A 25,804-nucleotide genomic window follows, 5' to 3' on the forward strand; every position below is an offset into this window, starting at 1 on the left:
ATTTTGAAACCCTATATTCCAATAAAATAGAAGATAACGAAGATATCGATAAATTTCTTAAGGCATATGAATTGCCCAGATTGAGACAGGAAGACACACACAATTTAAACAGACCAATAACAAAGGAAGAAATAGAAGAAGCCATCAAAAGACTACCAACTAAGAAAAGCCCTGGACCAGATGGGTATACAGCGGAGTTCTACAAAACCTTCAAAGAAGAATTAATACCAATACTTTTCAAGCTATTTCAAGAAATAGAAAAAGAAGGAGCTCTTCCAAATTCATTCTATGAGGCCAACATCACTTTGATCCCAAAACCAGACAAAGACACTTCAAAGAAAGAAAACTACAGACCAATATCTCTAATGAACTTGGATGCAAAAATTCTCAATAAAATTCTGGCAAATCGAATACAAAAACATATCAGAAAACTTGTGCACCATGATCAAGTAGGATTCATTCCTGGGATGCAAGGATGGTTCAATATATGGAAATCAATAAATGCTATCCACCACATCAATAGACTTAAAGACAAGAACCACATGATCATCTCGATGGATGCAGAAAAAGCATTTGACAAAGTACAGCATCCCTTTATGTTCAAAACACTAGAAAAACTAGGGATAACAGGAACTTACCTCAACATTGTAAAAGCTATCTATGCTAAGCCTCAGGCTAGCATCATTCTGAATAGAGAAAAATTGAAGGCATTCCCTCTAAAATCTGGAACAAGACAGGGATGCCCTCTATCACCACTTCTATTCAATTTAGTTCTCGAAGTACTAGCCAGAGCAATTAGACAGACAAAAGAAATTAAAGGCATAAAAATAGGAAAAGAAGAAATTAAACTATCGCTATTTGCGGATGACATGATAATATACTTAACAGACCCAAAAGAGTCTACAAAGAAGCTGCTAGAGTTAATAAATGAATTCAGCAAAGTGGCAGGTTATAAAATCAACACGCATAAATCAAAGGCATTCCTATATATCAGCAACAAAACTTCTGAAATGGAAATAAGGTAAACCACTCCATTCACAATATCCTCAAAGAAAATAAGATACTTGGGTATCAACCTAACAAAAGAGGTGAAAGATTTATACAATTAAAACTACAGAACCCTAAAGAGAGAGATAGAAGAAGATCTCAGAAGATGGAAAAATGTACCCTGTTCATGGATAGGCAGAACTAACATCATCAAAATGGCGATATTACCCAAAGTTCTCTATAGGTTTAATGCGATGCCAATCAAAATACCAACGGCATTTCTTGTAGAAATAGACAAAGCAATCATGAAATTCATATGGAAAAACAAAAGACCCAGAATAGCAAAAGCAATTCTAAGCAGGAAGTGTGAATCTGGAGGTATAGCGATACCAGAGGTCAAACTGTACTACAAAGCAATAGTAACAAAAACAGCATGGTACTGGTACCAAAACAGGCGGGTGGACCAATGGTACAGAATAGAAGACACAGAGACTAATCCACAATATTACAACTATCTTATATTTGATAAAGGGGCTAAAAGCATGCAATGGAGGAAGGATAGCATCTTCAACAAATGGTGCTGGGAAAATTGGAAATCCATATGCAACAAAATGAAATTGAATCCCTTTCTCTCGCCATCCACAAAAATTAACTCAAAATGGATCAGGGAGCTAGATATCAAATCAGAGACACTGCGTCTGATAGAAGAAAAAGTTGGCTACGATCTACAAATTGTGGGGTCGGGCTCCAAATTCCTTAATAGGACACCCATAGCCCAATAGTTAACAACCAGAATAAACAAATGGGACTTACTTAAACTAAAAAGTTTTTTCTCAGCAAGAGAAACAATAAAAGAGGTAAATAGAGAGCCTACATCCTGGGAACAAATCTTTACCCCCCACACCTCCGATAGAGCCCTAATATCCAGAATGTACAAAGAACTCAAAAAATTAAACAATAAGATAACAAATAACCCAATTAACAAATGGGCCAAGGACCTCAACAGACACTTCTCAGAGGAGGACATACAATCAATCAACAAGTTCATGAAAAAATGCTCACCATCTCTAGCAATCAGAGAAATGCAAATCAAAACCACCCTAAGATACCATCTCACTCCAGTAAGATTGGCAGCCATTATGAAGTCAAACATCAACAAGTGTTGGCGGGGATGTGGGGAAAAAGGTACACTTGTACACTGCTGGTGGGGCTTCAAAATGGTGAGGCCAATTTGGAAAGCAGTATGGAGATTCCTGGGAAAGCTGGGAATGGATCCACCATTTGACCCAGCTATTGCACTTCTCGGACTATTCCCTGAGGACCTTAAAAGAGCGCACTATAGGGATACGGCTGCATCAATGATTATAGCGGCACAATTCACAATAGCTAGACTGTGGAACCAACCTAGATGCCCTTCAATAGATGAATGGATAAAAAAAATGTGGCATCTATACACAATGGAATATTATGCAGCACTAAGAAATGACAAAATCATAGAATTTGCAGGGAAATGGATGGCATTAGAGCAGATTATGCTAAGTGAAGCTAGCCAAGCCCTAAAAAACAAATGCCAAATGTCTGCTTTGATATAAAGAGAACAACTAAGAACAGAACAGGAAGGAAGAGCATGTGGAAAAGACTACAGTAAACAAAGACGAATGGGGGGAGAGAAACGGAGAGAGAAGGGAAAGCATATGGAAATGGTAGGAGACCTTCAAGGATACATAAAATTATAAGAGGCTATGAGGGGCAAGGGGGAGGGAAAAAAAGGGAGAGAATTGAACAACAGCAGGGGAGATAGAGAGGGAAGATGGGAGGGGAGGGGAGGGGAGGGGGGATAGTAGGGGATAGGAAAGGTAGCAGAATACAACAGACACTAATATGGCATTATGTAAAAATGTGAATATGTAACAGATGTGATTCTGCAATCTATATTTGGGGTGAAAATGGGAGTTCAAAACACAATTTGAGTCTAATGTATGAAAGATGATATATCATGAGCTATGTAATGCTTTAAATAATCAATAAAAAATTAAAAAAAAAAAAACACAACACTTGGGAATTACTATTAAAGTCCAAGCCTTTGGTAACTGATTTAAAACCTGCCCGTGAGACTTAGTCTTAAACTGTGATGGTGAATGTGCTCATTTAAAAGGGACTTCTCCCTGGAGAAGCAGAGAGCCAAGCCATGGTCTTCTACTAAGTCCTTGGTCCATCTGTCCTGGGGGAATCTGAGTAATCCAGTGTGGTGTTCTGATTTTGCCCTGGGAATTGCTTCACCGCTGGGGACATGACTACACTGTCAGACAATGGGTGGAGGTCGTTGGTGGGTACATTTTGTCTTCCCCTGGAGCTCCTGAGTGGAGGCTGCCTCCGGTGAGCCTCTGGTGGGCTCAACTCTCCACTCTCCATTTCACCAAACACCCCACAGTCCCAGGTGCACCCCGAGTTCCCAAGGAGGAGCTGGGTAGGGAAGACTCACTCTTTCCCTTTATGGCAACTCACATCTGAGACTTGGAGCAGGAAAGTATGGAAACTGCCCCAGCCCAGCCCAATCATTTCTCCCTTTTACTCAGCTCCTAAGTAAAAGGCTCTGGGCTCCCCACTTGTATTCCGGAAGCACCTGCACCCGGTGTCTGAGCACCTGCTGATGCAGAAGCGGGCACTGGTTATTCCAAGGCAATGGTGGATGAGAAGGAGGAATAGAGACCAAACCTCCATTTCCTCTTCTATCATCCTTTGATCTAGCCCCCACGCTTCTTGCAGCAGACCAAAGCCACCAGCCATAGGCACAAATTCAAAACGGTCTCCATCTACCCACCACATACAGTAGGCTGAGGGGCTTCTCTGGGCTTTCACCCCCTTGGGGTTGACTACCTAGAGTCCCTGGGGACTGCCCTGTTAGGAGCCCCAGTTAGCAATTGTTAACAAAATATTTTATAGACATTAATATTTCATCTATTTTATATAAATTTATTATATTGGCATGTTTTTAATTGTATACACATTTTATATGTTGAAATTTAAGTAATATACATAAACCAAACATGAAGTATTTTAGAGACACCTACATGTTTGTGGGGATTTTGTGAACTTCTTTCGACAGGAGGAGGGAAACGAGGATGTTGCTGATGGGGGTTGGTTAAGCTCAAGAAATGGGTCTCTCTCATGTGATTACCTTCATCAAGGTATAAATCAACCTGGATTTTTCTTTTCTCTCCACAGGGAACTACTGGAATGCCGCCTCGTTCCCAAACCCGTCATCCTACCTGCACTTCTCTACTTTCCAAGGGGAAACGAGCGCTGACATTTCTTTCTACTTCAAAACCTTAATCCCTCGGGGAGTGTTTCTGGAAAATCTGGGGAACACAGATTTCATCAAGCTGGAGCTGAAGTGTGAGTATCAGTTCTCTTGTTAACGCACCAAGAGCCCCTCTGTGGCCTCGGGGTCCTAGGCCAAATGTGCAGTGCCGTGCGGGGAACATGACGGCTCTTGTTCCAGGAGCAGGACCAGAAGGTGCAGGCCAAACCTGAGCCCTGTCCTTGGGACACACTCAAAGAAGCAGGTGCAGGCAGAGGTACCAGGACCCAGTTATCAGGAAGACCAGGGAGAACACGCCGCCCTGATGTCATAGGAAGACAACACACACACGTGCGATTCTTTTTAAAATGGGTTGTTTCCCAAGGAGACAAAGGAGTGTATGAAGCGATCTGAGGAACACAGGAATGATAAAGAGTATGCTGAGTATGCAATTTTCCCAAAGAAGCCCCCACCCACACACCCTGTAAAAGTGTCGATTCTGCCAAGGAGACAGAAGCTATCAGAGGCAGACCCAGATCAGATGCTACTTAGCTCAGCTCTGCTGGCCTCGCCTCCCAAGACCAGAGGAGGCCTGGCTTCTGTGGGAGAGCTGTGTTTGCTGCATCTGAGAAATGCAATTCTTGCTTTGCCAGGGTCCTGGTGTCCCCACAGCCTAAGTTCAGCTTTAGGAACTTTCAAGCCACAGATGCCAGGTCCCTTGCCTATTGAGATAACTCAGAGTCCACAAGATCACAGACTATGTCCCCCACCCCACCCCAAACCTCCTCCCTCCACAGAACCTCAGCCTCCTGCCTGCCTTCTGACCCCTTTACCTGAGTGCTTAAGCTACAGGGTCTCATGCAAGAATGACCCCAAATCCATTTCTCAGTATTATCTGATGGAATATTTTTATGCAAAATGATATTTTAAAAAGAGATTCTCAGGTAAACATCTTTCTGCTGCAATTCATTGCATTCTATTTTAGTAAACAATAGACTATGATATGCAGAAAGGCAATAAGTTTTAGAGTTGGCATCTCAGGTTCAAATTCAAATTTGGGGTAAATTGCATGATCTTTTTGAATCTCAATTGCCTAAACTGTAAAATGGGGATGCTGATTTGTGCAGGTTTTTATGGTAGCATTTGTTTCAGCATATAGTAGCTGCTGGAATTCTCTTCCCACAGTTGCTCATCATAGATCTGAGCTAAGTCAGATCAAATTGAAAGGGAGCCTGAGGATATGCTGTCGTGAATGTGGGCTCCACCATCTACAGGTTTCAAACAAGTTTTAAGCCACAAGTGAGAAGGATTATACCAGTTGTTTGTCAAGAATTGGATTTGGGTAGGTAGGGTGTCAAGAGGTCTGTAAGAAAGGGGTCAGGTATCTTAAAGAATCTTGGAGAGGGAGATTGGGGGAAGACAAGAAAGGAAAAATTTCTTGGAAGGGAAGGAGCTGGGGTAGACGACCTTGGTGGCTCAGTGTAGGATTGGAATGTTCTGCTCTAATGAAAGCCATAGCTCTCAGCATGTGACGCCCAGGCCATGGTGAGTCTGGGCCAGGTGGGGACCTACTGAGAAAAGATGTCCATCAGCACAGGGTCAAAAGTTCTCTGAGGTAGAGTGGTCTGAGGCCTGATTGCTTGTGTCCTCTTGGCCTATCATTTGTGGGAGGGAGCCTCAATCCTCTTTGTCCTTTACTTTTGATTTCTTTCACAAGAGATGTGAAAAAACAACATGACTGGCCTTCTGCCACCCCACCCATCACAGTGTTTAACTCTGTCTCTTGCCCACCAGGGTCCCTCCCAGCCCCTTCTCCCTGTGTTCTGCTCTTCCAGCAGTGGCTAGCTGGCAGAGGGCTCAGGAAGGGTCATTTCTGCTGTCAAACTTTTGTAAACTGTCTCTCTTTCCCCCTCTTTAGTTTGCTAGGCTTTCTGGTATCTCTGTGATAGGAATTCAAATTTTGTCTCTCTACGTGTGTCTCAAAGGAATTTTGTCACAGTGTCTGCCTGCACGTTGCTCTCCAGAATCGCAGTCCTGTTAATTAACTACATTGTGCCCTTCTGTCGAGAATGGAAGAGTCTTGACTTGGGGAACAGTGAGCCTGTGTACAATAAGTTAATGAGATGCCACCAACATCTTACGTGCAAGCAGAAAAACATGCAAGATAAAATTAGGGCAATCTTCCCCGTTAGCAAACTTCAAAAGTAAAATTCTAACTTCGCATCCCACTTGTTACTAGTCATTTTTCCAGTGAGCATTTACTGAGTGTCTACTATGTCCCAGCCACTGTGGTGGGTGCTGAGGAACACAGTCAAATCGAACATGGTTTCTTTACCTCAAAGATGTGTCTGTTTTGGAAAAAAGGCAAGTAAATCAGTGGTTACGGGGTGAGAAGTCACCCCATCAGGTCACAGAGTGCACAAGTGGAGAGCTGGCGTTCCACCCCACACGTTTTATGTCTGTCCTAGAGTCATCCTAGAATATTCCGCCTCTCACAACAGACAGGGAGAGAGCGGCCTGGGTGCCAAGGGGGAAATTCAAACCTGACTGGAGTGACAGCAGGTGCTTCCCAGGGACTGTGATGCTTTAATTAAATTTTGATGGATGAGCAGGAGTCGGGAAGGTAAAGAAGGTGAGGGAAGAACAGGAATCGGGAAGGAAGGATGTTCCATGTAACACCAAGGGGCTGAAAACGCGGGCCACCGCACCAAGGAAGCCGGGAGGCTGCAGGTGCAGAAGACTCTGTGCAGAAGGAGGGGCAGAGCTAGAGCTGGGGACAGGAGTGGCTGAGCACCCAGAGTCTCCTTGATCCTCACAATACGGTGAGCTGGGGCAGAACAGGATGAGGCTCACGTTCACCCAAAGAAAGACCTGCAGCAGGATGTGTTAGTCTGTTTCTCGTCACCATACCACAATGCCTGAGGCAGCCTGACTTGACAGAGGATGATTGAGCTCACCACTGGGATGCTGCAAGTCCCCTGGAAGTGGCCCTGCTGATGTGAGGCCCCCCTCAACTGCACCACCTCACAGTAGATTGTGGTGCTGGTTACCCATGCAGGCCTGAGTAAGCATGTGACCAAATGGCCAGTCACAGAGGGGTCAGGTTTGGGCTCCTAAGCACCACCCAGGAGGCTCTACCTCTGGAGGTCCCACTCCATCCCCCCCACCCCGGCCACTGGGAGCCAGGTTTCTACCACATCAACCTGTGCAGGACAAACCCATCCAAGCCACAGTGCAGACCAGGAGCCAAGGGGGCTACAGGAAGGGAGTAGTGGGAGAATGGAAAGAGGGAGACAGCCAGCAAGGCATGCCCGGGAAACCCAGAGGGAAGGTTCCCGGGTCTTCAACAACACAGCTCGAAACTGAATGGAAGGACCTAGAATGAGGCTGATCTTTCTGCTTCTGATGCTGTGGGGGCGGGGCACTTCTCCCTCAGGAGCATGGTATTTAGGGCAAAGTACTTTCTGAACAGTTCAGTGAGAGCCTCCGTGGCCACCGAGGGCCTAAATAGACAGGCACCTCCTGAGCAGGCGGAATGTCCCCATGGAGCCCGCAGAGAGCTGTTAGAAATAGCGACGAGGAGTTATCACCCCCAGGGAAGAAGAATCTGATGCACTGAGCGTGGACAAGATTGCCCAAAACAAAAGGGCAGAGAAGAAAGTGAGAAGCCCAAGAATGAAAACCCCCATCAAGGGTCATGAGGAGGGAGAACGGCTGTTAGAAGATGGGCTTCAAGAGAGGGAGACAGGGGTATCCCAGAGAGGGAGTAAAGAGGAAATTTCAAGAGGAATAAGAGAGTGTCAGGTACTGCCCAGAGGTCACTAAAACAAGGACATAGAGTGACCACTGGGCTCAACATGGGAAGGTCACCCTCCAAAAAGTAATTAAGGACGGTGGGCGAAGTTCAGTGTTAGAGCTTGTCCAGCAGGTACGAGGCCCTGGGTTCCGTCCCCAGCGCCACAAAGACAAAAAGGTCCTTAAAAAATTTAAGGAGTAAGGCAGTCTGACGCCAGGGGGCAAAATTTCGACACATGCAGTCAAGGGGAGAAATAAAGAATGTCCCTTTCAATGCTTTATTCAATCAAATCACTCAATACAGTTTCGCTCTATAGGTTCTTAATCAAGAAAAGGACAATCCTTAATGCTGGGCACTGCAACAGACATAATAATTCACAGCAAACAATTCTAGATTAATTAATTCACAGCAAACAATTCTAGATTAATTTTAAGCACTACAAAACACACTTAATCGTGACAGGCTAATGACAGACATTCCCTCTGCAGGCTAAGTTCAAAGGTCTTAAGTTTTAGGCTTTGAGTCCAGCAGATGCACACTCACTCAGACCACGGTGATCAAGTCCAGAACCAAGGCAGGCTTTTCCTGGCGTGGAGGACCGGTTGAGGAGGGGGCCGTAGCGGGGAGCTCTCACCAAGGTCCAGATGAGGCGGTAGAGTTTGAGAGCGATGAGGATCACGCAGAGGCTCAGGAACGATGACAAGTGATGGGATGTCAGGTCCCCTCAGGCTCTCCAGCTCAAGTGCATCCTTGTTTCGGCTGGCTGGATCCCTGTTCATTTGCTCTATCATTTATACTAAATTTGGGGGCTTTGGACCCCCCTTTCAATCCTTATCAGCTACCACTGGATTTCTCAGTGACATCATTTACCCTGGGGTCAGAAACACCTGGTCTAGTGGTCTCCACCCTGATCTTCTCGCCTTTCCCTCTTATCAGGCGAGGGCAGCCTGCGAGGGATGAGGGCAAGTGACTTGTTTGAGGCCACACTGGAGGGCTCTGTGGGTGTGCCTGGTGAGACGGCAGGTCAAACTGGAGTTTTTAAAATGGAGTTGCTTAGACTCAGGCCCAAGGCCATCCTAACACAGTCACTGGAGATCCAGGGAAGAGGGTTGTGTTTATTGTTCTTGTTATTGTTTTAAGACTGCAGAGATTTGAACATGGGCACAAGAAGAATCTAGCAAAAAAGAAGAGGTTGGAGACATGGGAGAAAAGGGGATTGGCTGGAGGGGCGAGGTCCCCAAGGTGGTGGCGATGAGTGAGACCCAGCATCACAACGCTGCAGGGCTAAGAAAAACCGGTCAAAGGGGAGGAGAGCCCAGGCCACCACCAGGAAGTCCCTCCAGAATCTGGCCTTGCTCAGCTGCTGCTGCTTTGTTTGCATATTTGTTAGTATTTTTGAGATGGCTTAGGGATATTGATTTTTAAAATCCATTGTAGCAGTTATCAAAAAACCCAGGTTCTAGACCTGGCCCATCACTAACAATCATGGACATGGATTCGTGTTTCAGAGTTACTGCCAGGGGGTGGTTTGGCTTCTGCAGGTCCCTTTATGACCGTGACAGTAATCACAACCACGGTGCCCACCTCAGGCCACCATGGCTGAGCACCTCCTGCGTCCGGTGCTGGGGGAGATGCAGGAAGTCTGAAGTGAGGACGAGGGACCCAATGCCCTCCCCAGGGGAGGAGAAGAGTATGTTTTCAACATTATGACACGTAATCTTACTGAGAGTTTTCTGAGTGCCAGGCACTATTCAATAACTTCCATGGGTGTTAATATTTTTGTTTCATGGCACACCTTACCTGTATTTTACATATAAAGACACTGAGGCATCCAGGTTCTACAGATGATTCCATATATGATGCTGCTTTTGATCTCTAAAATACAGTGAGTTAATTATAGTAGACAGAAGGTGTTATAAGCACTGAGGGGGGATAAAGGAATCAACTCTGAGAATGAAGGGGGAGGAGCAGGCACCTGAGATTGGCCTAGAATCCCAGCAAAAATGTTATCTAGAGGAAGGTGTAGCAGCAGGAAATCTAGGGGAGTCAAACAGCACAATAAAGCTCTAAGAATGAGGAACAACATGGGTGTTCAGGAAGCTACGTTGAGTATTGTTAGAGTGTGAAGCAGGACACGGGTGGTGGAGATCTTCTGGCAAGTCTCAAATCTGATTCTAAATAGTTGGCAATTAAAATCTCAACCAATATTTATTGTACACCTACTAGGTGCATGCCAAAAAGGAACCCAATAAAGACATGGCCTCATCCCTGGGGCACCTCCAATCTAGCAGGGGTGGGGGGCAGCCATCTTGGCTATTATAAAATTATATTTTGGATAAGATGAAATAAGCATTAGAAAGGTAAGCAATATGCTGCGGCTACCCAGATACGGCACAGTTACTTCTCCTGGAAAATAAGAAAAGTTTCCTTAGGGATGACCTCATTTTTCACTGAGCTTCAAAATAAATGGGAAAGATATCATCAGCCCAGGATATCGTTGGAAAAACCTGCAGAGCACAGATGGCCAGGACACCTCGGGAAGGTGTGGCCCCACCATGCACCAGTGGTGGGCCACTGTTTGCCTGAGGTGTCCAGGGCTCCAACCATGCCGCATGTCATTGGTACTGAATAAGCACTTGATGAATGGAAAAGGTACTAGTCCAAACAGAGAACCAGGGAAAACCCAGGAGGAGGAGAAGATCACCCTCACCAAAGGACTGGTGATCAAAATGAAGAGAAAGAATATGTCATAAGGCCCAAGGCTGATGAAGCTCTGGAATTTGAGATTTCACAGGAAAGGTTTGGAGGAAGAACTAAGCTGCAAGGTCCAGCCACGTGCTGTGCCAGGTGGACTGAAAGGGCTGCGGAACCAGGAGGAGCACCCGGAGGCAGGAGGTGGGCGGTCCCCCACTCCACTGTGGAGGTCTCTATTGGAGGCAGCAAGGGACTGAGTGGACAGGGAGCCTGTGAGCCAAATGTTACAGTCCCAGGGCTCAAAGCATAGCAGCAGCAAGGACTGGGAGAGGGTGTCACAGAAGGACACACTGCTGGACGGAAATGCTGGGCCACGGATTAGAAGAAGCACTCTCTCCTGGCCCCTGGGGAAGGGGGTGCCACACAGAAGGCACTACTGCAATCAGGGGGACAGCAACCCGAGGAAGGACCTACCTGGACGTGCTTGTGATACCCAGTGACCCTAGGGTCTGTTTTCGTTTTTTTGACAATTTAGAAGATATGTCAGAGGAAATTTGTGAAGGGGATTGGGGTTATTGGGGTTTAAAGGGAATGTTTATTGAGTAGGAAGCTTTGGGGAAAAGCAACCAGAAACTGTTGCAGTACTTTAACATAAGCTTCCCTGTGACCGCATTTGAGTTTTTTCAAATATCAGGATGACTCAGAGAAATTTTTGCATTTAGCAGGCATATTGCCTCAAAAGTGTGGAGGCAACAGTCTAATATCCTACTCATCTTAGGAAAGGGTATTAAGGAAAAACTTTCATTTCCAAGATGTAGCCTTCTGCAATACACATGCTCAGGAGAGTCACAGAAGAAAATATTCTGCAATATATAGAAACTGATGAATCAGAAGAAGTAAATTAATAGCAACTTATCTCCCAGTATTTCAGAATTGGAACAACTTTGTATATTAAAAGAGCTTCACCCGTGTAGACATGAGGAATGTTGAATTCCACTTCACTGGGTTGTGGTGCTGGGGGGAAGGCTTTGGAAAATATGAGTTTTTAATTTGCAAATCATGTGTTAGCACCTGGGGTTTTTCCTTTTAATTATTCAAGCCAACCTAGGTGATCAACATGGATTGAGGAAGAATTTTAGTGTTTCTCCTGCTTTGCAAGTCTAACTCTGGTTTCAGTTTATACTCCAGATTTGACACTGAAGAATGATTCTCACTTGGTCATTAACCAGATATAAGAAGAAATTACCTTTTCCATAAAGAAAAACACTTAAAGATCTGACTATTTAGTAACAGCTCTGAAGTTTTAAAAAAAAAAAAAAAACTTCTCTAACTTCTTGACTTAAACTTTTCAATTTGGATTATAGACAAAAAAAAATTAAGAAATGTAAATTAAAGATTAAATGTGTGCTAAATTAAAGCTATTTGATATATTAGCTGTTTGAATCTTATTACATATTAACATATATAAATTATCAGTAAATAAAACTGAATTAATTTTATCCATATTTCTTTGCCAATGTCATTGAAGAGATAGCAATTTGAACACAGCACAGGTCCCCTGGGGTGATAAGGACAGACTTCAGCATAGGATGGCCCCTAAATATGAAAATTTTCCCACATTACCTTAGAGTTTAGTGGTCCACCCATGTCTGCTGATCTGGAACTTTCCACCCAGGCCTGGTAATTCCTCCTAAGCTGGTCACACAGTTACCTCTTTCTGCAGGGTTTATGGTCTGTCCTTTCCCCTACCTTTCTCCAGAGTCAGCTGGAGAGGACCACCCAGCTCTTGACCAGCCCTCTCACTTGATGGCTTTTATGGGTGCAATCTGACCCCTGCCACTCAGCATTCCCCCTCTTCTCCCTGAGGACAGTGGTGAGCATGCTCTGCTTACACTTTCCAGTGCACACAGGCATTCTTCCTTCTAAAGTTATATCACCTTCTTGGTGACCATTCCTTTGTCTCTGGCTCAGTTCTCAGACTCCAAATGCCCAGGGGGAGAATTTTTCCAGTCACAACCAAGGATATGGCTTGCCCTTCCTCTGAGGCTCAACTTCTACTCTGGCAATTAAGTAGATTCCAGGAAATACTCTCCCCAAGACCTCACTGCAGGCCCCAATTCATTTATATTAAGGGCATTTTAGGACAATAAAAAGAAAATAAATGTCAAGAAGCAGGATATCCTCAAAGACACTACATCTTACATACATTAACATGTATATTTATTATTTTAAATGTTCAAGAATAAGTCAAAATATTCTACAGAGATACAAGTCAGAGTAGTGACCACCCTTAGGGAAAGGGAAAAATTCATTGTCCTCACCCAATTGAACCAGGAGGGAGTACAAAGAACTTTCTGGGTGGTAGAAATAGTCTGTCTTGATCCAAGGAATGATTACATTTTAAAAACTTGTTCAACTCTACAGTTAAGACTTGCACATTTTACCAGGTAAAAAATATACTTCAGTGGAAAAAAATTGGAAAAATGAAAATTCCTGCTATGAGAAAAATCTTAAATGACAAAAATGTAACTAAAACACCTGATTTTTCAACAAGAGAGAGATGAAGAGTCTTGAGCTGACCCGAGACCAGTCTCTGAACCTCCCTCTGACAGTGTCATGTTGGCTTGTAAAGCAAGAAGGTCACCTAGGTCATCTGTAAGATCTCCTGCAGCATTAGCCACTCTGCAAGTCGGTCAGAGACCATCAGCTTCAAGTTTGGATTGCCCTGCCCCCTTCTCCAGTGAACTCATAATTAAGCAGCACCTTAACTTTCCATATCAGAGCTCTTGGTTCTCCTGCAAATGATCAGAGGAGGGCTTTCCTAGAGCAAGTGACAGCTGCTTCAAGGAATGCCACTCCACATAAATGCTCCAACTAAATGTAATCAGGATATTTCCTAAAATCATTGACACCTTGCTGTGAATGCGAAGGACCCAACTGAATGGCCTGAGGTACCTCAGGCTCAACACATCAAAACTGAAACCCCATAAGCCCTCTCCAGTGCTCCCCAACTCCGTTAATATCATCACCTCATTATCCAGATTAGAAAAATCAAATTCAAATTCATGTTTCACTAACCACCCCCCCCCCACAGTGGATGGACTGCTGATCTTGACAGAACACTGTATTTTTAAAATAGAAAATAATTTTTTAAATTATTTAAGTTAGAAAATAATTTTCTTCCTGCAAGTCATGATACCAGAACAATCCCAGAGAAAGCATCAATTGCTGGTTGCAATAAGGCAGATGGAGCATGGAAGCAAAGATAATGCAGTCTTCTCAAAATTCTTTGTCTTCTGTGATGGTTTTGCTGGTTGAATTCCCAGATTCGAGATTCAAATGGGCTTCCAATTTGTCTCCCTCACTATGGTCCCTTTCTCCTGACATCTACCCACCCTCCCCACTCAGGCCACATTTCTATAGATCTGGCTCTATTTCTCCTTTCCTTACAGACCATAATGGTTTCTCAACACCTTACAAGACAAACACTTCATCTCGATAAATGATTCAAGGCTTTGATTTTACTTTCTAGTCCCCCATGCAAGTCTTGCCACTTGCCCACCAGCACTGTGTGCCTGACTTCAGTCACCTCCACCTAGGGACATCCCCTGGACACCATCCACACTTTCCTAAGACTTGCTTTGTCTGCCTGCTCTGTAATTCTGTTCCCTCATTGAAATCTAGCTCACATGAAAGATTTGTTTCCATCCTGATTTAAAATATATATTTAAAAAAACAGTATGGCAGAAGTCTTCATTTTTCTAAAAAAAAAAAAAAAATCAAGTTTTGCAAGACAATTAAGTTGGTGCATTGCCTAGAAAAATAATAAGCATCCTTCCTAACAAGCATCTTCGTGTAGTATTTCTATGAACAGAGCATAAGTCATATGTCATTACGAAGGAGAATGCTGAAGTTTCATAAAGATATTTTTTTTCTGGTGGAAGTTTCTTCTGTCTCACTGTTTCTGATTCTAATGTTTTCTGCATTATTTATTGTATAGAGCAGGTCACAAAATCTTTTCCTTCAAAAAAGATGGCATGTTAAAGTGTCAAAATGACTAACAACAGGAATCAGCCTGCCTATGACCAGCTGGAAGACCGCAGGCTGACTAAGAAGAAAACAAGTCAAAGAAGCTTGAATTCACACATTCCAAGACACAGATAGAGAAAGAAGATGCCATTATTGCTAAATAATAAACACTTGGATTAGTGAGAAAAGTCGGAATATATATGTGGAAGTTTAAGTTACAATAAGGTTAGAGACCTTCCATCTGACAAAATCTGTACTACCCGTGTCTCTGCAGGCTCAATATTTTCATAAAAACAAAAGCTTCAAGGAAAGAGTTGGTGCCACAATCAGTTAATGTGTGTTACTAATACCAGAGAATTGATTCAGCGCAGGATGACACTTGGGACCAATTAATTCAAAGCTGGTTAAAACAAAAAACAAAAAAAAAAAAAAGAAGAAAAAGAGATAATAAATCAGGAAACAGAGCTTCATTTAAATACAGTGAGTGACTGGAGTAGATTACTTGAAATAACTCAAAACCAAGAAATATCTCAAAGGACCAAGACAACTAACTAAGTACAAACAACACGAGGTTCTTACAAGCTGTCAGACAAACACCATGTAATTAAAATTGTGTAAGAAGACACTGGCTACTGGATGTCAAACAGAAAACAGCAATTTACAAATGAAAAATTCAGGGAATTATCTTTTTAAAGACACATTCTGCTGAAATTACAAGACAGTTTTCAATAACAGTCAAGATGGAAGAAAAGGAAAGCCGGGAAGCCTTACCTGAAGGACTGGCAGGACTGAGGCCATGACTAAATGTGTTCTTCCTAAAACTTGGAGAAAAGCAGACTTGTTTCTATTATATCATATCCCTGATTTTTGTTTGTGTTTTTCATTTTCTAGATCAGGCACTTTCTCACATTGTGGGACTGTGCTCTATAAGTTTCTAAGCTGGTTGTTGGGACACTGGAAAGTACTTTCCTATAGACACAACATTGTATAGGGCATTCCTCGCAAAGGGCTTTATGATTCTTGTTAACGGTTCTTCCGGGCTTCACGGGCCAGCTGGAGTCCTCGGTGCTAGGATTTGGAGGCTATATGCTCTAGAATAGAAATGTTGAAGAACAAAGAATTAATTCCATAAGCTTGTTCGTGATGCTCTTCTCATAGGGAAAGCTTTCATTTGTCCTTATGATATTCAAGGCACAGTCCTCCTGCAGGCACAGCGGCTGCTTGGGCAAGCCCAGGAGCATGCACCTATCTACAGGGCTCCCTCACAGCTCCCAGCCACTCTCTTTGCTCCCCAACATCTACAACTTAGAGAATCCCACTCATTCATTCAAATATAATGGTATAACCTATATACATTAAAGATATCACAATGTTCTGACATAGACCTGGTGTTGGAAGTAAAATTATTACTACACCACAATCCATCCCTTCAAATTCCAGTGGTCTGAGAAGAATGATGCTCTAGTCATTTGTTTTTGTTTTTGTTTTAAGTAAATGGAAAAATGTGATAAGGTCATAAGAGAGTGAGGATGAAGATGTATTTTATTGAGGAATAAGATAAACAGCTGTAGGGGCTGGGGATGTGGCTCAAACGGTAGCGCGCTCGCCTGGCATGCGTGTGGCCCAGGTTTGATCCTCAGCACCACATACAAACAAAGATGTTGTGTTCGCCGAAAACTAAAAAATAAATATTAAAAAAAAAAATTCTCTCTCTCTCTCTCTCTCTCTCTCTCTCTCTCTCTCTCTCTAAAAAAAAACAAAGATAAATGGCTGTAACCACCACAGGTTTCAGTGGCTACATGGGGTACATGAGGGTCCATAGGCTACTGTGGTCTGGTCCATGAAGATCTTGCACAGAGTGACTTAGATAGACACCCAGGTTCCTTTTGTTCTGTGGTCCCACCATCTCCCAGAGCCTGGAAGCATCTACACCCAGGTTGTTACATAGTCCATCTGCCTCCTATATGGAGCACATCAGCATTTGGAGGGATAAATAGATCATTATGTCAACAAGTTGGGGGCGTAGCCTTGGAAAGATGAGAAATACAATGTTGCTAGAGAACTGGAGGATGGAGAAGCATCCTCTTACCTTCACCACATTGGCCCAGAATGACACACATTCCTTTGCTCTCAGCCCATTGGTCACATGGCTTCACTTAGGTACATGGGGCCCAGGAAATGCAGCACTTGGCGGGATGGCAGTTTTGCAGAGATAGCTCTGGAAAGGAGAAATAAACTTTTTAGCAAGTTGCTAGTCTCTTCCACAGGTACTATGGCAACAAAAAGAAGTAAGCTTCAGCCTCACCTGAAGAAATCCAAGTGGGTTTCCAGAAGATGCAGCATTTAGTTTGCATGGAAGGATGACAGGCACATAAATATGAGTCAAAGGTGTTTTCCCAGGGAACAAACAGCATAGGCAAATCCAATATTGGAGGAAAATCACAGGCATATACACAACAGGAAGTCATGTGTCTAAAGCCCAAGGATCACTTAAAATATATTTTATTTTTACAGAAATGACCCACCACATATCTGTGTGAGGTTTGACAAAGGAAAAGCTAGGCAGACCCAAGGCCTCTTAGGAAAGTATGCTGTTGTGGATGGTGCTAAAATGATCGAATTTGGGTTTCTGCATCTCTAAACTTGATTCCTCTGATGAGAACTGATGTGAATGCTAAACGAGTTCTCATGAAGAGTGGTTGATATTTAGAATTCTGCAGGGTCTTTCTGGGTAACTGCAACCAGAGCCAATGAATAATAGAAGCAGTGTATATCTGTCAAGTGTAATTATAGCATTGGATTATGCTCATCTTGCATTTGATTCCTGTATACATTAGTTTAAACATCGGAACATGCTGGTTCTTCAGACCTGGGAGGATTTTACTTTGAAAAATAACATGCCCTTAGTTTAGCCATTTTTAATAGGAAAAGGATTCACATCCTTTGCAAAATTATTTCATGGTAAAGTTTGATCACTCTTGTTTTTAAGATCTTTCCAAGTTTCTAAATACAAGAAAGCAGTAAGGAGGAATGTTTCAGCCTAGTTTTAAATTTCCTCTACTTTTTTCTATTTAAATGAAATCTTGTTCTCTGCATTTTGATGAACTAATCTCTCTGATTAAACGTTTGTTAAAATTATAGCATAGAGTTGCCTAAAATGTCACCAATCTTTGCAGAAGAAAGTAGAAATTATGGGATTGTAACTTTTAAATTATACAAATATTGTTTCTCAATGATTTAAAAATACATAGAAGCAAAGAGGATAAAACAAAAAGAATCAGCTCTAATTTTATATTCTGATATGTTTAAATTACCATTTTGGTGTCTACATTTCCAAACATTTTCTATGCTTTTATCTATAATTTTTTACAGAAAAATTAGATCATACGATACATACTGTTTTGTAACCTACTTTTCTTCGTGTAATAATATTTTAGAAACTCAATTCTCTGTCAATTTTTTTAAAACTCCACACTAGTAATTTTTTTTCAACTGAAGGCAAGCATTATATTAGAATCTCCTAGAGGGCAGAGGGCATCTATAGTATGAAAAACAGTGTGATATTTTATTTGGAAAACAAAACCAAGAAGCTATTATTTTAGAATATAAAACACAAGAATCCCTGTGGGCTGGGAAGGTGTTTATCTGAGATTCTGGATGTTGTTATATAGTCCATCTGTGTCCTATATGGGGCACATCAGCATTTGGAGGGATAATTAGATTATCATGTCAACAAGTGGGGGGCGTGGCCTTGGAAAGATTGAGAAATACAATGTCTCAAATGCCAAGCATCTCATTTTACCCACCCTCCTCTGTAGATGAGCTTCACTTTTCAAAGATAAGTTTTCACACATTCTGATCTACCTTCCTGTCACTCACTCTCCATCACACCCCATGACAGCAGTCTGCGTACTTAGTACATTACAAAGTTGTAGAATGCTTTTGTTTTCTAAGTCTTGCTCATGTACTGCAGCCACAAGCACCAAGGCAGACAAGATGCTGAGACCAAGGGCCTCACTTGGGAAGGCCAAGCACGAAATTGCCCCACAGGACAATGCCACTTGTGGATGACCCTGTTCCCAGAGCTGTCCCAATCAGTGCACTCACTTGTCAAGGGCCTGTCCAACCTTCCTGAGGCAGAGGCTTGTGACTTGCTTGATCAGACTCACAGCCGCTCTCCCGAAGGAACTACTAAGAGAGAAACCATGTTCCCTTAGTTAACCAACTCAGAAAAAAAGTTTAGGTGGTGGTTTGAACATTGTTCCAACCGGCCCTAAGAAAGTTCTTGCATGTTTTATAGGTACAGACATCAGAGAGGCAAAATGTTATCTATGCACCATATACAGGGTGGCTTTATTTTCAGCTGCTATGTTCAGAAACAAAGAGAAGAGTGTTTTATGCTGCATTGTCATTATTATTTAATGTCACCCATTTCCAGAGAAATGCTGTGTGCAAGTAGAATTTGTTGGTATGACCCTAAGGGATCCTGTGAAAAGATTTGTTTCTTTTCAGAGGAGGAAATACACAGTTTGACCTCTAGGATCCACTAACTTCTGCAACTTTAATGAAGTATCTACCCTAAAACCCCCAACCCCAAGATCTTATACTTTTAATATTTGGTTTAGTCAGCTTTTTCACTGATGTGACCAAAAGATCTGACCAGAACAATTTTAGGGGAGGAAAAGCTTATTTGAGGGCTCACAGTTTCAAAAGCCTCAGTCCGTAAACAGCAGGCTCCATTCCTCAGGGCTCAAGGTGGGGCTAAAGAGTAAGGCAAAAGAGTGTGGTGGAGGGAAGCAGCAAACATGATGATCTGCAAGCTGAGAAAGACTAAGCTTAGCTCACCAAGTATATACCCCAAAAGCATGGCCCCAGGGACCCACCTCTTCCAGCCACACCCTTCAATTACCACTCAGTTAATCCCATCAGGGGATTGATTCATTGATTGTGTTAGGACTCTCATAAGCCAATCATTTCAACTCTGAATATTCTTGCGTTGTCTCACCCATGAGCTTTTGGGACACCTCACATCCAAACCATTAAAATATTCAAGCTGCAGAGTCTTCATTTCCAATAGTCACTACTAAGATAAAAAGCAAATTAATCGCAACTAAAGAAAAACTAACAAAAATAATTTAGATCAGTTATGCACCTCTTGCAAAGTTTCCAAAGTAAAAGAGTTTAAGAAGCCCTTCACACTGTGTTATGTAGAAATGAAGTGGGTCTCCTCTCCTCCAATACATGTCACCTTTCCCACTTACATTCTGTTGACCCCACATCTGGTGTCATAATGGAACAAAATAAATCTCCCCTTATATTGTGAGTCCACAGCATGTAGAATATAGGTCTCCATTTGTCATTTTTAATTTTCATTGTTTTTCATTGGAGAGCTCTTTTCTGAAGTCATACCAAGATGACACTGGAAAATTTTTCTAGAAAGGAAAAAAAAGAATTGCTACAAACCAAAGGTGACCTGCAGCTGGGGTAGAAGCTCAGTATGTAGCAACCAAGATGCAGACCTCCCTTCTTCTCTCTTCCTGAGGGATTTATCCACAGCTCTCAACAGCAGACACGCTCCTTCCCAAGCCCCATCCTTTCATTCCCAGATCTCGTGTGTGGCCTTTCCTCATTATCAATGTGTCCATCAGGACAGCCGGCCACAGCTCGGTCACAGTTAGCATCAATTCACTGACTAGATGTTCTCGCCTTTTTGGTTTCAGTTTCGTCCAAGTTAATGCCTGTCAGTGTTTCTTCCTACTCCAGCTCTTTCACCTTCCGTTGTGTTCCCTTGTTTGGATCTCACATCCCACAGTTCCCTCTACTTGATCTCTCCAAAGTCAGGAGCCTCCAGGAACCTGTTCTCCCTGAGGTCACCTGAAACCAACCTCCCAAATTTCCCTGGAGCTCTACCCAAACACTCATCTTTTAACAAACTTTTTCTCATTTTGTTGCAACACTTGAATGTGGTCAAGAGGAAAGTTTCTTTGATAGCCATTTCTTCCTTAATTACCTCAGGGGACTCTGTAGGCATCCAGTTTCATGTTTTCTCTAAAGAAGATTCTACATTTCCTTTTATCACAAACTGCATCCCCAGAGTCACTGTCTAGGGTTTTCATCTTTTTTTTTCCAAACCTGGGCCCTCATTACATTTCAATACCCAGTGCACATGTCTCTACTTATCCAACCAGGAGGGTATTTGAAGCCCCCTTGCCTGTCCTGCTCAGGGCACAGGGTATTATTTGTAGCTACGGAACATTTTGGAGTAGTTTTTATCTTTTTCCTGTTTAAATCATATAGGTCCATTAATATTCAAGAAGTTATTCTCAGAAGGTGGTTAAATGCATGGAGAAAACTAAAATTAGAAGGGCTTTGCATTTTAAAGCCAGCTGTCTGCCTTTGCATGACCAATGGAATCTCCCTTTCCCTTCCTTTTCTCTGTGGATGCCTTTGTTTATAAAGTTAGTTTTTAACCATAATAAAAAGCTTAAAGGCCAAAATACATGAAGAGAAAGATTTCTCATACTCAAGAGGTTATCAAGATACCAGAGACTTTAAAATGAGTTCATAACACAGATTCTTAAGCTCCAGGCATTTCCTTGAAGAACTTCCCAAAAACTTCAAATAAATTTTCTTTGCCGATGTTCATTTTCAGATGAGTGTAACACTCATACATATAGTCACATCAGAAGAATCTCTACACTCACAAACGGAGACTACACTACCAGAAAAAGTGAGGTTATTTTTTTTTTAATTTCCTCCACAACATTAAAGCCAATACAATATAGCGAGGAAAACAAAAACCTCTGTAGTAGTCACTGCTGGATCATCTGTCTCACAGCCTCAATTTCCTTACCTAAGCAGTGAGGGTGAGCTTGGAGGTTGAAGCTCATTCTCCAAAACCTTTAGACTTTAACAATCAGATAGTCCTAAACTGAAGCATTCAGAGTTATTGGCTTTGTAGAGATAAAAATCAACTGCAAAATTAGAGACACTGCCGTCCCCATAAGACTACACACTGTTCTGACACCAGTTACAAGTTCAGGGGATCCCCAGACCACCCCCAGTTTCAATAATTCAGGGGAGGTTCCCTGAGCTTCTGTGTTCAGTCTTTACTGAGGCTCTGTTAAGTAGATCGGCTGACTGCACCCAGGGCTGACCTCAGTTTCCAGCCCCTACAGGGCAGGACTGGGTAACCCAAGCCCCTTGTCCTACATCAAATTGTTGGTCACTCTAGCGTGGACAACCCCCATCCTAACTATCATTTGGTATGGCCAGGCCCCACCTTAAATCATATCATTCAACTCTCTGATATGACTCAAGGCTCCCAGGCTATCGAAGAAACCCTTATTAAGCATGATATTCCACAGGTTTAGACATTACCTTCCTAAAACCAAGGGCAAAAGCCAGAACCATTTGGGTGCAAGGTTAAATTTTTAAATTTTTAAAAATTTTGAAATTACCATACTCCAGCAGTAACTATGTGTGGGGTACAGTGTGACATTTCAATACATGCACACAATGTGTAATGACCTGATGAGGGTCACTGGCAAAGCTATCACCTCAAACATTTATTCTTTCTCTGTGTTGAGAGCATTCAAGATCTTCTCTACTGGGTATTTAGAAATATTTGATTAACTGCTGTCAATCATAGTTACCTAAGGTACCCTAGAATATGATATTATTCCTTCCATCCTGCTGCACCCTTGTACCCACTACCACCTCTACCCTTCCCAGCTGTGGTAACCACTACGCTCTTCTCAACTTTGGTGAGAGGTAGAGTTAAATTCCTTACCACACAGTTTTTAAAATATTCCCATTGAGGACAAGGAAGCAAGAGATTCGTCGGTACCTTATTACTAGGAGGAAACTTGGAAATCCCAGTATTTCTTAAAGTGGATCCCAGGACCACCTGCATCAAATCCCTTGGCATTAACAACTTGCAGGCCGCAGGGTCCTACCTCAACATACTGAACCTGAGGCTCTGTAAGAGGAACTGAGGAAGATGCACTTAAGCACACTCCCGTGACAGTTTCTCTCGCAGGCCAAAATGTGACAAATGCAATGATGATGCAAGTTCCTTATCCCTAAAAGTAGAGGGGAGACAGTGTGAGATGCAGCGCAGGGAAAGCTTCTGCTTCTAGCTGCTCTGCTAGTTCATGAGTAGATGGTCATTGGTCCTCAGACATCAAGGGACATTGAGCACCATTTGTTTCAAGCAGACAGAACTAATCTGTCATGTTTCTAGAATGAGAAAATATTCATTGCGTTGCTTCTGATCTTAGAGCAGAAACTTGTGGAATGTGAAGTGGCATTCCAGAGGGTTCGGAGGAGCTTTGAAAATGGCCTCCTTCATCCCTTCATTTACTCACAGACCTTTCAGTGCGTACCCTGTGGCTGGCTTTGTTCCAGGTGCTAAGGGCAGAACAGTGACCAAAACAGAAAATTCCCCTGCCTTGGCGAAGCCAGGAGCACCTCATATCCTCTAGTTGTTTTGTTCAGTCAGGAGAAAGGAGAAAGGGGAGCCCAGGGAGGACTTTGTGGTTGAACACAGACTGCTCGGGGAAGGAATCTCGAACACGGGGATTTGTGAGCAGAGAAGGAAAGGAGCAACCATAGAGCTCTTTGGGTACAGGGAGCAGCTGGCACTAAGGCCCTGAGACAGTGTCAACCGTGGTGAGGAAGAAAGCCTTCCATGGTGGAGTTAGATCCAGACGGAGAGATGAAGAAATGGTGCAGGGAGCACCAGTCTCTCAAGGAGTTTAGCCAGAAAAGGGAGAGAGGAAATGGTACCCAGAGGGGAAACCAGGCCAAGGGAAGGGCTTCGGTAACGGTAGAGATTGGCAACATGTTTGTGTGGAATAGTCTGGGAGAAATGAAAACTAGTGGTGCTGCTGTGGAGAGAGGGCCAGTCCTTAGAGAGGAGACCCATCAAGGGAGGGGCAGCCAGCCTGGGGTTGGGGGCCACTGCCTTAAATAGGAACACAGTGTCCTCTATTTCTCCTTTTCTTCATGTCAGATTCCCACAGTGGACTCATTTCCTTCCGATGCCTTCTCAAGTTCCAGAAGTTATTTTGATATCCTTGGAGGGAAGCGGGTAAAAATGTCCATAGCACTCCCCGCAGGAAAGCCAGGCGGACAGATCTATTCTTCCAGTTATCAGTTTTGTTGGATGAGTCCAGTGAGATTTTGTACAGCGCTCCATGGAAACTATCTCCTCTTGACAGGGGAGACGTGGATCTTAGCCAGGTGGTGACCGTGACAACCAGCCGCTCCTCACGCCCCTGTGCAAGTGCCTTTGCTTGTCTTTTTCCTCTTCACCTGTTCCACTTTGAATGGCCATATTTGTTCTGCTACCTCCAACGGAGTCTTTGGGTCTAATGTCTAAATGTTACCTCACTTGCTGGGGGAACTCAAAGCCAAAGAGTCTGCTCTCTGGCCAGCTGTTTAAGTTTATCACCCAGGACATGAAGCCCACGGTGACTGGCGGAGGAAGTTTATGTTGAGTTCCTACGAGAGACAATAGTGCCACCTGCTGGAATGTGCTTGACAAGGAGGGGGAGAGGACAGCAAGAGCCGACCCTGCTTTTGCTCCATTGGCTGTCCCAAGGGACCCAGAAGTGATGACCCAGCTTTATTCAACAGTGATTTCTGCCACCTGTGCTATTTTTTGAAACAATATGCTACTTTGTACATTTATCTTCTAAATGACTCTCTTTTCCCCCTATAATGATCCGATATTTAAAACTGCCATGAAGACTAAGTAGCTATATTTTAGTTTGTTATTTCTCTTAGAATCTCATGAAAAGTAGCTTATAGAATGTTGAAGTTTGAAAAAAACCTTGGATGTAACCTAGTTCAGTGACTTCAAACACCTTTTGGACACAGAACTCTTGGAAATCTAGTCCTCACTTCAGATACCAGCTCACTGAGGCCCCAGAGAGCAAAAGGGCAAATCTTGGACTAGACTTCATCTGTACTGACCCCCAAGCCATGCCCTGTGTCAGTTGGACACTTACACCTGAGGAAAAGTGGCTTAAACAACACTGACTCCTAAGCTCTAAGGGAGACTGAGCAAGGGATCATTTAAGAGCTGAACAGTCTCACCAAAGGCCAAGTTCATCCCACTGCCCTCTATTCTGCATGTCTGATGTTTGAAAGAGGTTTGCAGCAAAACCCACCACCTTCCCCTCAGGATCAAGGGGCAGGAAAGGGACTGTTTTTTCCTTATGTCTCCTATAAGCAAAGAAATCTTTCCTAAAGACCACAAAAGGACCCTGCTCCTGTCCCATTGGCTAGGGGGGAACTATGCCCCACTGACGTAGGGGACAGGCAAGGAGCAAGGAATTGCCAAACTTGTCTTGGTGAAATCCAGATTCACTAAGGGTCAGGCTGTCCTCACCAGAGGATGAGACTCTGAAAACTCTTAAATACCCAAGCAAGTTTCAGTCACTCACAAGGGAAATGGTCTGAGCATGGGATGTTCTCCATGGCTCTTCCATTTCTTTTTGTCCTCTGAGCATCAAGCATTAGAAACTTTATCCTTGCCTCTCTAAGGACATGTGTATGACCACATCCTCAGAAGACAGAGAGTGTCCTCCTCCCAGGCAGAGGGGCCATTTTTTTCCTGGCCAGGAAAATAAACACAGTGTCCCCAGGTGCAAAAATCGGGCAGATTTGCTAGTAGCTCCTTTAAGATTGGGGTTTTCTAAGCTCAGGGTTCCTCAGCTACAAAGCTCACCTTCTTCAATGTGCAGCATCAACCCATGCTGTCCCATGTCACCCCCATGGGACTTGGGGGACAGGGGCAAAGGAAACCAATACAAACACGAAGCCTGCTATGTTGTGAGTATAAAGGTTCCTTGTCTCTGACTCGGGTGGCTCATGTCTTCTGCCAGCATCATGAAACTGACCAGCTAACTCGTTATCATGAAAATAGGGTAAAGTTGGACCCATCCCAGTTCTTGACACTATTGGAAAGGCAACAATTGGCGCCTGCC

At 43.3% G+C, this 25,804-nt stretch overlaps 1 protein-coding gene across 1 annotated transcript in view; it reads left to right on the forward strand.

The window, feature by feature from the left end:
- CNTNAP2 (contactin associated protein 2) overlaps positions 1-25,804 on the forward strand; it is a 1,934,648-nt gene that overhangs the window by 1,699,307 nt on the left and 209,537 nt on the right. The window contains exon 16 of the mRNA XM_081283562.1: positions 4,213-4,383. Coding sequence (XP_081139688.1) covers positions 4,213-4,383 — 171 coding nt within the window. The remainder of the gene's footprint in view (positions 1-4,212; positions 4,384-25,804) is intronic.

This window comes from Spermophilus citellus (assembly GCF_964194105.1).
Source record: "Spermophilus citellus genome assembly, chromosome: 3".
Lineage (NCBI taxonomy): Eukaryota > Metazoa > Chordata > Mammalia > Rodentia > Sciuridae > Spermophilus > Spermophilus citellus.